Source organism: Artemia franciscana, chromosome 3 (genome assembly GCF_032884065.1).
Source record: "Artemia franciscana chromosome 3, ASM3288406v1, whole genome shotgun sequence".
NCBI classification, from domain to species: Eukaryota; Metazoa; Arthropoda; class Branchiopoda; order Anostraca; family Artemiidae; genus Artemia; species Artemia franciscana.
Window position 1 is genome coordinate 48,379,573 of NC_088865.1, and position 11,839 is coordinate 48,391,411.

The 11,839-nt window shown below is 35.5% G+C and overlaps 1 protein-coding gene across 1 annotated transcript in view; it reads right to left on the reverse strand.

The window, feature by feature from the left end:
- LOC136025349 (tyrosine 3-monooxygenase-like) overlaps positions 1-10,408 on the reverse strand; it is a 77,672-nt gene extending 67,264 nt beyond the window's left edge. The window contains exons 1-3 of the mRNA XM_065701281.1: positions 10,347-10,408; positions 6,477-6,559; positions 1,848-1,965 (exon numbers count right to left, since the gene is read on the reverse strand). Of these exons, the coding sequence (XP_065557353.1) occupies positions 1,848-1,965; positions 6,477-6,554 (196 nt within the window). The 5' untranslated portion in view covers positions 6,555-6,559; positions 10,347-10,408. The remainder of the gene's footprint in view (positions 1-1,847; positions 1,966-6,476; positions 6,560-10,346) is intronic.
- Between the last annotated feature and the right edge of the window lie 1,431 nt (positions 10,409-11,839).

The window sequence follows — 11,839 nt, forward strand, 5'->3', positions numbered from 1 at the left end:
TACAAATATAAATCAAACTATAAATATTAACTCTTATTATACATTTTGACGAAAACCGGGACGAAAGAATTACCATATCGGTTTGTTCTTGCTTTAACGGGAACTAACTTATCTTGCTTTCTCGTTCTTGATGGTAGAGATTGATCAGGTAGAATGTCACGGTGCTGAGATTTAGAAAGCAAGAAGTTTCCAAAACTCATTATCAGAGTTTCGTACCGGTTTTGGAGGCACCTCCAAAACCGGCACCTGGCACCTAGGCCCCCTGCCACGCTCATTTTTTTCCCAAAGTCAACGGATCAAAATTTTGAGATAGCCATTTTGTTCAACATAGACGAAAACCTTAATAAATATGTCTTTGGGATGACTTACTCCCCCACAGTCCCCAGGGGAGGGGCTGCAATTTACAAACTTTGACCAGTGTTTATATACAGTAATGGTTATTGGAAAGTGTACAGAGGTTTTTCAGTGGGATTATTTTGGGTTGGGGAGGGGGTTTGAGGGGAGGGGGCTATGTGGGAGGATCTTTCTTTGAAGGAATATGTCATGGGGGAAGAGAAATTCAATGAAGGGGGCGCAGGATTTTCTAGCATTATTATAAAAAAAAACAATGAAAAAAATAAATATGAAAAAGTTTTTCGACTGAAAGTAAGGAGTAGCATTAAAACTTAAAACAAACAGAGATTATTATGCATATAGGGTTTCATCTCCTCATAAATACCTCGCTCTTTACGCCAAAGTATTTTTAGTAATTTCAACTATTTATTTTACGGCCTTTCTAATTCAGGAGTCATTCTTAAAGAGTTGGGACAAAATTTAAGCTTTAGCGTAAAGAGTGAGGTATCAACAAGGGGACAAACCCACTCATATACATAATAAAATATAAGAATATAAAAGTTCTTTACGTAAGTTAATTCTTAAGTTACGTATATTTTCTACTAATAAAAACGTTCGTTAAAAATTAAAAGTTCTAGTTGCCTTTTCAAGTAACCAAAAAAATGGATAGCAATTAGGCCTCCCCCCTCAGCCCTTTTTTCTCAAAATCGTCTGATCAAAACTAAGAGAAAGCCATTTAGCCAAAAAAAGATTAATATGCGAATTTAATTTTAATAATTTTTGTGTGGAGAGCCAAATTCAAACATGCATTAATTCAAAAACGTTCAGAAATTAAATAAAAAAAATATTTTTTTTTAACTGAAAGTAAGGAGCCATATTAAAACTTAAAACGAACAGAAATTACTCCGTGTATGAAAGGGGCAGTTTCCTTCTCAACACCCCACTCTTTACGCTATTTTTTTTTACTGTTTAATAAAGTAGAATTGAGAGAAAGAGTCAAACTTTAGCGTAAAGAGCGGGGCGTTGAGAAGGGAACAGCCTTTTTCATACACGGATTAATTTCTGTTCGTTTTAAGTTTTAATGTGGCTCCTTACTTTCAGTTAAAAAAAAACTTTTTTTATTTAATATAATACCAGAAGGAGAAAAAAGTACTTTAACTTCTTAAATAATTGACTCAATAATTGACAATAAATGACTCAATGACGACAATAATTGACAATAAGAGCCAGTCCCCTCTATTGGTGATTTGTCCATTGGGTGTTTGAGCGTTCAATAATGTTCAGGAACTTAAATAAATATACAAAAGAAATATAATACCAGAATGAGAAAAGAGTACTTTAACTTCTTAAATAATTGACTAAATAATTGACAATATAATTGACAATAATTGACTCAATGAAGACAATAATTGACAATAAGGGCCAGTCCCCTCTATTGGTGATTTGTCCATTATGTATTTGAGTGTTCAATTATGTTCAGGAACTTAAATTAACATAAAAAAGAAATATAATACCAGAAGGAGAAAAAAGCGCTTTAACTTCTTCAATAATTGACTTTCTGCATTCAGTATTAATTTTTGACTCAAATCTTGCATCATCAACCAGCGACCTCCTTCGGCCTCGATATCCATTCTGTAAGCAAGAAAACAAATAAAATCCAACAAGAGTCTTAATCTGTCAAGGAATTTTGTAGACTTAACTCACCTTATTCATTTTTATTTTCACCCCAATTCTCAATTGCTAATTAAGATTGAATATTAACTAAACTTATATTGTTAAAAAAAAACTCAGTTGTAGCTAATTTAATAACCTCTATTTTTATAATCAATGTTTCTTCTTGTAAGTTCAATTAAAATTAAATTTTTTGATTATCTACAACGGTTGGTGTATCACTTTTTAATATATGTTCACAATTACAAATAATTTTCCCTAAATTTTTCATGATTATTTGCTGTATAATACTACAAGATATCAAGGTCAATAGATTTTTGTATTTTTTTTCGTTTTATTTTTTTTGTATAATTGCAAGCTACGGTTGAGATGTTTTACTTCGAGAAAAATAAAATTTTCATTTGAAAGCTCAGTATCTTGTACCAACAAAAAGTTCTGATGTTTCTTTTTCCTCAATATGCCATTCAAATGGACAAGGATCCAATTGAGCATGAGAATATGGACCAATCTATAGCTGATGATCTTTCTCAAAAGAAACTTTTTTCTAGAAAACCAAAGTGTTAAACAGGGGTTATCACATATGATGAAGGGTGGTTGCTTTGTGTCACTTGGAATGAATATCATGATATTATGAGGTGACTGGGAAAATTAGTCAGATTAAATATAGACCACACTGAAAATTGTTGGGTATTTTATACTGTTTTGCAAGTTGTTTACGGTTGTTGAAAAGTACTTTTATTTGTTACTTGTTTTAGTTATTTTGTTTGTTTTCAAGCCTTTGTAGCCCTTTCTTTTAGTAGCTTAAATAAAGAAATAAGTTTTTTCCAACTGAAAGTAAGGAGTGACGTTAAAACTATTAGCGCCTCTCTTTACGTTAAAGCGTTTTATTGTTTAAAAAAGCTGAGTTTTAACAAAGAGTCAAATTTTGCATAAAGAGGGAGGTGTTGAGGAGGGGACAACCCCTTTCATATACGGAATAATTTCTGCTCGTTTTAAGTTTTAGTGTCGTTCCTTACTTTCAGTTATGAAACGCAGTTATGAAATGCAGGTTAGAATTTGGCTTACGTTAGGCTACATGATAAATTAAAACGAAATTTGCATATTAATTTTAGCAGATCTATTCCGTATATGAAGGATTGCCTCCTCCTCAATACCTTGCTCTTTACGCTAAAGCTGTTAGCACTTTAAAAAAAATCCTATTCTAATTAAACTGAATTAATTAATTAATTTCAGTAGCCGTTCTTAAGAAATTAGCACAAACAGTCAAACTTTAGAGTGAATAGCAAAGTCTTGAGGAGGGGTAATCCTTCATAAAAAACTTGTTTTTTTATTCAATTCCTGATCTTTTTTCAAATAATGCTGGTAAATCAGGCTCGCCTCCATGAAATATACCCTCCCCCTCTCATGGAAAAATCCTCCGTGAAAAATTCATCCAATTGTAAAGTGTACCCTTCCCATCAAATTCTATCCAGATAGTTCTATCTAGGAACTATCCCCCGGAAATACCACTCCTCAAGGAAGATTCTCCCTATAGAAATCCACCCCATGCACAACCCTGCCCCTCCAAAGGAAATAAAAGTGTCTTTATGCTTCCCAATAACAAATACCATAGGTAAACAATGGGCAAATTTCATAACTTACAGGCCTATCCTCACGGACTGTGGAGGGTTATCAAACAGTTCGTGGTAACGAACTGTAGTAAGGAGCGACCCGGCTCAATAGTAAACGAAACTCTAAAAATCAGAATTTCGATGGTAAAAGATACATCAAAAGAATCGGATTTTCATGCTGATTTTAAATATATAAGTTTCATCAAATTTAGTCTTTGTCATCAAAAGTTGAGAGCCTGAGAAAATTTACCTTATTTTGGAAAATTTTGGGAAACACCCCCTAAAGGTCATAGAATGTTAACGAAAATCACACCATCGCATTCAGCGTATCAGAGAACTCTATAGCAAAAATTTCAAGCTCCTACCTACAAAAATGTGGAATTTCATATTTTTTGCCAGAAGACAGGTCACGGGTGCGTGTTTATTTGTTTGTTTGTTTGTTGTTGTTTTTTCCAGGGGTCATCGTATCGACCAAATGGTCCTAGAATGTCGTAAGAGGGCTCATTCTAATGGAAATGAAAAGTTCTAGTGCCCTTTTAAGTGACCAAAAAATTGGAGGGCACCTAGGCCTCCCACGCTCATTCTTTCCCAAAGTCAACGGATCAAAATTTTGAGATGGCCATTTTGTTCCGCATAGTCGATAACCATAATTACTATGTCTTTGGGGATGACTTACTCCCCCACAGTCCCTGGAGGAGGGGCTGCAAGTTACAAACTTTGACCAGTGTTTACATACAGTAATGGTTATTGGGAAGTGTACAGACGTTTTCAGGAGGATTTTTTGGTTTGGGGGATTGGGTTGAGGGGAGGGGGCTATATGGGAGGATCTTTCCTTGAAGGAATATGTCATGGGGGAAGACAAACTCAATGAAAAGGGCGCAGGATTTTCTAGCATTACTATAAAAAAACAATGAAAAAATAAACATGAAAAAGTTTTTCAATCGAAAGTAAGGAGTTCTGTTCGTTAAAATTTATAACGAACAGAGACTATTAAGCATATGAGGGGTTCTAAAAATACTTTAGCATAAAGAGCAAGGTATTTAGGAGGAGATAAATACATCGCTCTTTATGCTAAAGTATTTTTAGTAATTTCGACTACTTATTCTACGGCCTTTCTGATTCAGGGGTCATTCTTAAAGAATTGGGACAAAACTTAAGATTTAGTATAAAGAGCGAGGTATTAACGAGGGGACAAACCCCCTCATATACATAATAAAAATATAAGAATATACAAGCTTGTTACGTAAGTTAATTCTTAAGTTATGTATATTTTTTACTAATAAAAACGTTCGTTAAAAATTAAAAGTTCTAGTTACCTTTTTAAGTAACCGAAAAATTGGAGGGCAACTACGCCTCCTTCCCAACCCCTTATTTTTCAAAATCGTCTGATCAAAATTATGAGAAAGCCATTTAGCCAAAAAAAAGAATTAGTATGCAAATTTCATTTTAATAATCTATGTGCGGAGAGCCAAAATCGAACATGCATTAATTCAAAAACGTTCAGAAATTAAATAAAAAAAACTAGTTTTTTTAACTGAAAGTAAGGAGTGACATTAAAACTTAAAACAAACAGAAATTACTTCGTATATGAAATGGGTTTTCCCCTCCGCAATTCCCCGCTCTTTACGCTAAAGTTTGACTCTTTGCCACAATTCTAATTTTTAAAACAATTAAAAACTTTAGCGTAAAGAGCGAGGGATTGCGGAGGGGAAAACCCATTTCATAGACTGAGTAATTTCTGTTCGTTTTAAGTTTTAATGTCGCTCCTTACTTTCAGTTAAAAAAACTAGTTTTTTTTATTTAATATTATACATAAAGACATAATTATTTGATCTTTCAACTACACTGAACAAAATGTCTGTCATAAAATTTTGATCAGATAACTTCGGGGAATAAAAGGCGCAGGGGAGGGCCAATTACCCTCCAATCTTTTTGGTCACTTAAAAAGAGCAATAGAACTTTTAATTTCCGTTTGAATACACCATTTCCCGATCTTCTGGTACCATTTTTCAATACAATCACCCCTGGAAAAAAACAAAAACAACAACAAATAAACACACATCCGTGATCTGTTTTCTGGCAAAAATTGCAAAAGTCTTCATTTTGCTATAGAGGCTTGAAACTTCTACACTAAGGTTCTCCGGTACGCCGAATATGATGACGTGATCTTAATTAAGATTCCTTGAATTTTAGGGGGTGCTTGCTTCCTATGTTTAAAAAGGAAATTTTCTCAGCCTCGTAACTTTTGATTGGTAATATTAAACCTGATGAATTTTATATATTTGGAATCGGCATAATAAGTTAATTCTTTTGATGCATCTACTTTATTAAAATTCCTTTTTTTAGAGTTTCGGTTACTATTGAACCAAATTGCTCCTTAGAGTTCGATACCAAGAACTGTTTGATATCATATAATATGTCCCTATTATGGGCGGTATACATTGAAAAACAGGGGGGAAATAAAAAACCAGAAGCCTATCTATGGTTGTTGCTGGTAAGTTGGGTTGTTGGGTTGGGTTTATGGTTGTTGGGTTTTGCATTATTTTTTACCAAAATTTGTAGACTCTTGGGATTATGAAATTGAAACAGGCAATTTTAATAGATTGTATGCATTGACTTTGAAATGACTTCTGAAATGAAGCTCCAAACAAAATAGCTAAGGACATTAGCAAATTAATGACAGCAAAAACCTATTAGCGGAGAAATTATGTGCAATGTAATGAATTAACGTAAAGCTTACGTATAAGCTTATTTTACGCATGAAATGTCTTTACGAATAAATGCAAACGTTTTTACGTTGACGTTACGCATGATAGTAAGCGTTTTTTAATTTTTTTTTTTACGTGTTAACGAAAAGATTACCTCAACAGAATACGACTTCACAACTGCGGCCTTTATACAGTCGTCTCCAATACTACCATTGCTACCTTTGTCCAGCATTTTAGCTGAAAAAAAGGTAAAAGGTAAGTGAAAAAGGGAAAAGTTGAGTTTGAAGAAAGTAGAGACACAATGCAGTTGCCTTTTGCCAGGTTGTTACAAATAAAAACCCTTGGACAGTCAATGCAAATGTTAAGAGCAAAATCTTAATAGCTCAGTTACCAATTCAATTAGGTTAATAATTAGTATAAATATAATCATAAATGACATACTATATAACATATTATATAATCATATAATATGTTGAATATGATAGCTGCCAAATGAATCAACTCCAAGAAGTGAATCTGGGATAAAAGTTTTACAGATGTTTCATGTTTGGTTTTGGTTACGATGTAGGTTGCCATTCATTAAGTGAGGAAAATATACGGTTTGGTTTAAGCCTATTAATTTAATATATAAAGATGGTAGTAACGATAGCCCTCTTTTAGTGCCCCTGAGGGTAGTAGAGACAAACAAGGGTCTACAGCTAGTTGCAGTTACCGCCTACCCATTTTCACCAATTAACTAAAATATAGCGGTTGAGTCAATGTAAAATCTATTTCTCCAGGACCAAGGGGGGGAGGGGTCGTAATTGTTTGATTTTTTCAATGAAAACACCAAAAAAGAGTATCTTCCACGGACAAAAAAAAACAAGAAAAGGTACTTTTTAAAATCTAAGGAAGAATATAGGATATGGCAAATGTTTCTCCCCCTAATTACTGCCAAGTACCACAGCACAAATACCACGCCCGATGGAGCAACAATAGCTCAGTGGCTATTGATGGTATGTATGTGCTGTTTGTTTGTTTCTGTTTTTTGTTGTTGTTTTTTTTTTGGGGGGGGGGCAATCCTATTCATTACACTTTTTAGGCTAGAGTCTCCATTCATTTCTTTGAATCTTCCTATAGCAATAATAATAATAATAGTAACAAATTATCTTTAAATATGGAACATTGGTGTGTGTTTCACAAGGGCACAAAGCTATGAATATATCAAGATTTGAGTGGTGTGTTAAATTATATTTATGAAACGAAAATGTACATTAGACTCTTCCCATTAGAGTAACTGAAGCAGGGATCACAAAGAAATAAAATCCGTCTCAAGAAGCTACGTAGCCTTTAAAACCTCGCTGTCATGTTAAAGAGATTAGTCATAAGCCAGATGACCCACTTCAAATTTTTGCTTTGACCATCCTGGTTCCTTAACATTTTTTGTAACTGTTAACTTTTTTTCTAACAGTAAAAGAAAAGTATACTTTCTGTTTATATTCTAAACACCTAGATTTATGTCGAATTAAACGAATTGTACGTTCAATATCAAATTTATCACTATCTTGTGTTTTTGTTTTCCTAGCTTTCTGTTACCTTCTGTAAATTCTTCATTAATTGGCTTATATTTTATAATTATCCAGTTTTTGTACATTGACAAAGACTGACACAAAAGAAAAAACAGAACGACAAAAAAAAACAAGAGCCAAGAGCTCACATGGCACTTGTGACGAGGTTGGAACCTAAAATTAGACTCGGTACTAGAGTTATTGATTCCATCATCCTAGTACGTCAAGAAGCACCGAACTCGCCAAAGCACTAGAAATCACTCCAGCTCCCCCAAAGAGATCGGATCTGGTCCACTTTGTCAATCACGTATATATAACATGTGCCTAGTCTCGAACTCTCCAAAGTACTAGAAATCCCCCCAGCTCCTCCAAAGAGAGCGAACTCACTCTGGTTATGTCAATCACATATCTAGAACTTGTGCTTATTCTTCCCATCAAGTTTTATCCCGATCTCTAAACTCGAGGAGTTTTCCAAGAATTCCGATTTCCAAGATTTCTGTTTCCCCCCTCCACCCTTCTGTGTCTCTGCATCCGATCCGAATTGAAAATGGATAATTTGAGATATGAGATCTTTCTCTATATCAAGTTTCGTTAAGACCCAATCACCTATTCGTAAGATAAACATACCTCCATTTTCATGATTTCCCCTCCCTCCACCCCCCCCATAGATGGTCGAATTGAGGAAAGGACTGTTATCAAATCAATTTGTGCCGGTCTATGACACACCTATCAGTTTTCATCGTCCTAGCACGTCCAGAAGCAATGAGCTCGCCAAGGCACTGGAAATACCTCCCCCCAACTCTCCCAAAGAGAGTGGTTATGTAAATCACGTATAAAAGACTTGTGCTTATTCTTCCCACCGAGTTTCATCTCAATCTTTCCACTCTAAGTGTTTTCCAAGATTTCTGGTATCCCCCCCAACTCCCCCCACTGTCACCAGATCCAATTGGGATTTAAAATAAGAGCTCTGAGTTATAAGGTCCTTCCAAATATCAAATTTCATTAAGATCCAATCACCCATTCGTGAGTTACAAATACCTCATTTTTTCTAAGTTCTCGAATTAACTGAATTAACCCCCCCCCCCCCTCTCAGCTCCCCCAAAGAGAGCAGCTCTGTTTTGGTTATGTCAATCACGTATCTAGAACTTGTGATTTTTTCTCCCCACCAAGTTTCATCCCGATTTCCCTAATCTAAGCGTTTTCCAAGATTTCCAGTTCCCCCTCCAGCTTCCCCCAATGTCATTATATCCAGTCGGGATTTAAAATAAGAGCTCCAAGACAAGAGGTCCTTCTAATTATGAAATTGCATTAAGATCCTATCACCTGATCGTAAGTTAAAATACCTCATTTTTTCTAATTTTTCCGAATTAACCCCCCTTCCAACTTCCCCAAAGAGAGCGGATCCAATCCGATTATGTCAATCACGTCTCTAGTGCTTGTGCTTATTCTTCCCACCAAGTTTCTTCTCGACCTCTCCACTCGAAGCGAGTTCCATGATTTCCGGTTTCCCCCTCTGACCCTCCCCCAATCTAACTGGATCTGGTTGGCATTCAAAATAAAAGCTCTGAGACACGAGGTCCTTTTAAATATCAAATTTCATTAAGATCCGATCACCCGTTTGTAAGTTAAAAATTCCTCATTTTTTCTAGTTTTTCCGAATTACTGAATTATCCCCCCCCCCTAAAGAGAGGGTTTCAGTCGGTTAGGTCAATCACGTATCTAGAACTTGTACTTATTCTTCCCACCAATTTTCACCCCGATCTCTCCACTTGAAGTGTTTTCCAAGTTTCCCGGTTTCCCCCTCTAACTCCCCCTAATGTCACCGGATCTGGTTGGGATTCAAGTTAAAAATACCTCATTTTTTCTAATTTTTCGAATTAACTGAATTACTACTCCGCCCCAAACTCCCCAAAGAGGGTGGGTCTGTTCCGGTTATGTCAATCACGTATGCTTATTCTTCCCACCGAGTTTCATCCCGATTTCTCCACTCTAAGCGTTTTCCAAGATTTCCAGTTTCCCCCTCCAACTTCCCCCAAAATCACCGGATCCGGTTGAAATTTAAAATAAGAGCTCTGAATTACTAGGTTCATCTAAACATCTCATTTCATTAAGATCCGATCGCCCGTTCGTAAGTTCAAAATACCTCTTTTTTCTATTTTTTCTAAATTAACCGTCCCTCCACTCTCCCCCAGATGATCGAATTGGGGAAGCGACTATTTCTAGTTTAATCTGGTTTGGTTCCTGATACGCCTGCCAAATTTCATCGTCCTAGCATATCTGGAAGTGCCCGAACTAGCAAAACCAGGACCGACAGACGGACAGACCGACAGACAGATATTACGATCGCTCTATGTCACTTGGTAAATATCAAGTGCCAAAACGAGTTAAATCCCTGCAAGAAAAAACGGAGAAAAACGCAAATGTTTCCTCAGTGCAAGAAAAAGAATAAAAATATTGATAAAATTCACAGGACAAACCTTAAAAACAAAACTAAAATAGATGAGGTTAAACGGTGCAAGGGCAACAGTGAAAAGGCAACTGAAATAAAAGCCCAATGTTGAACCCTAGATTAAAATTTTCGATTGAGAATTTATCTAATGCAAGCCTTTCAGAATGCTAATCTTTTTCCAAATATAAAATATAACTTAGTGAGATTTCTGATAATTAAACAATGATAACCATTCATGTCGTGCATGAACAAATATCGTGACCAAATGAATGGGGATAGTGTCAACAGGCACGTACACATGATTTTTTCTGAGGGATGGGGATTAAGAAATGAGTGCTGTTTTATAACTGGAATAAGAAGTGTTAATAAATTTACAAAATTTTGGATTTTAGGGAAGTCAAGCCCCAAGATCCTTCTGTTTTCTCTTTTGCTTATATGTCTTCATGTCAACTCGATTGTGACAGCATGAATTTTTATAGTTTTTGGTTGAATTAAGTATTTTCAGGGCAGTCGAAAAGCTAAATCTAATTATTGATCTAGTAAATATTGTTTGCATTAAGTATTTAATGGTAATCACCTATAAGCAAGGAACTACTGCTAATTACTAACAACTCACTCCAGCACCAGGCCGCCTAAGGCCAACACAGCTCTTCAGGATTCCCCTCCATTCCAATATATTCCACACCCTCTTTAAACCCTCCCAAAAAGCTCCGATTTGCCTTGAATATTTCCCAACGACAACCTCCCATCCCAACCGGGGACGACCAGCTTTTCGTTTGGTCCTAGAAGGTTGGCCAAAAGGACAATCTTTGGCAATCTGTCATCTTTCATCCGCAGAAGCAAGTTCCTAAGTAAGGAACGACTCGTGCTAATAGGAACCAAAACTTTAAAATAATATTTCTTTCAATAGTAGTAAATGCATAAAAAATTGCTTTTGGGGATGATTCTAATGTGTAAAAACTATTAACATAATAAATATTTAAATGATAATTAAACAATCCTAAAGTGTTCTCCTACAGTGTATTACAGTGAAAAAAGGGGTGTCATTTGGGGGGACAAGGGGGGAGGGGCAGTTGCCCCACGAATATTGTAGAGTAAGTAATTATTATATATCCCATGCCCCTTGACTACCCGGAAAAGGAGCCCTCTTCCAACCCAATGAAATGCTGCAGATTCACCCCCGGTGTATATACTCCTATAGTGAATAATCCAACACTGTACTGTGCATTTGCGTCAAATTTGAAGGCAATCGGTAAATAAACAACAGCCGTTGATTGTTTGCCACATTTGTTGCACTGTAAAACTTTAGTGCAAAGAACTGAGGATTGAGAAGGGGGCAGTCCCCCTAATATATAGCACAATTTTTTTTGTGATAATATCGCTCTTTACTTTTAATTTAATTAAAGTTTCTTTCTCATTGAATTTCGACTCATTTTTTATACCATAATTTTAATTAATGAATGTTTCTTTTTAAAATAGGTTTTTTTTTTACATTTTTGGTTTATATCTTGGGTTTACTTG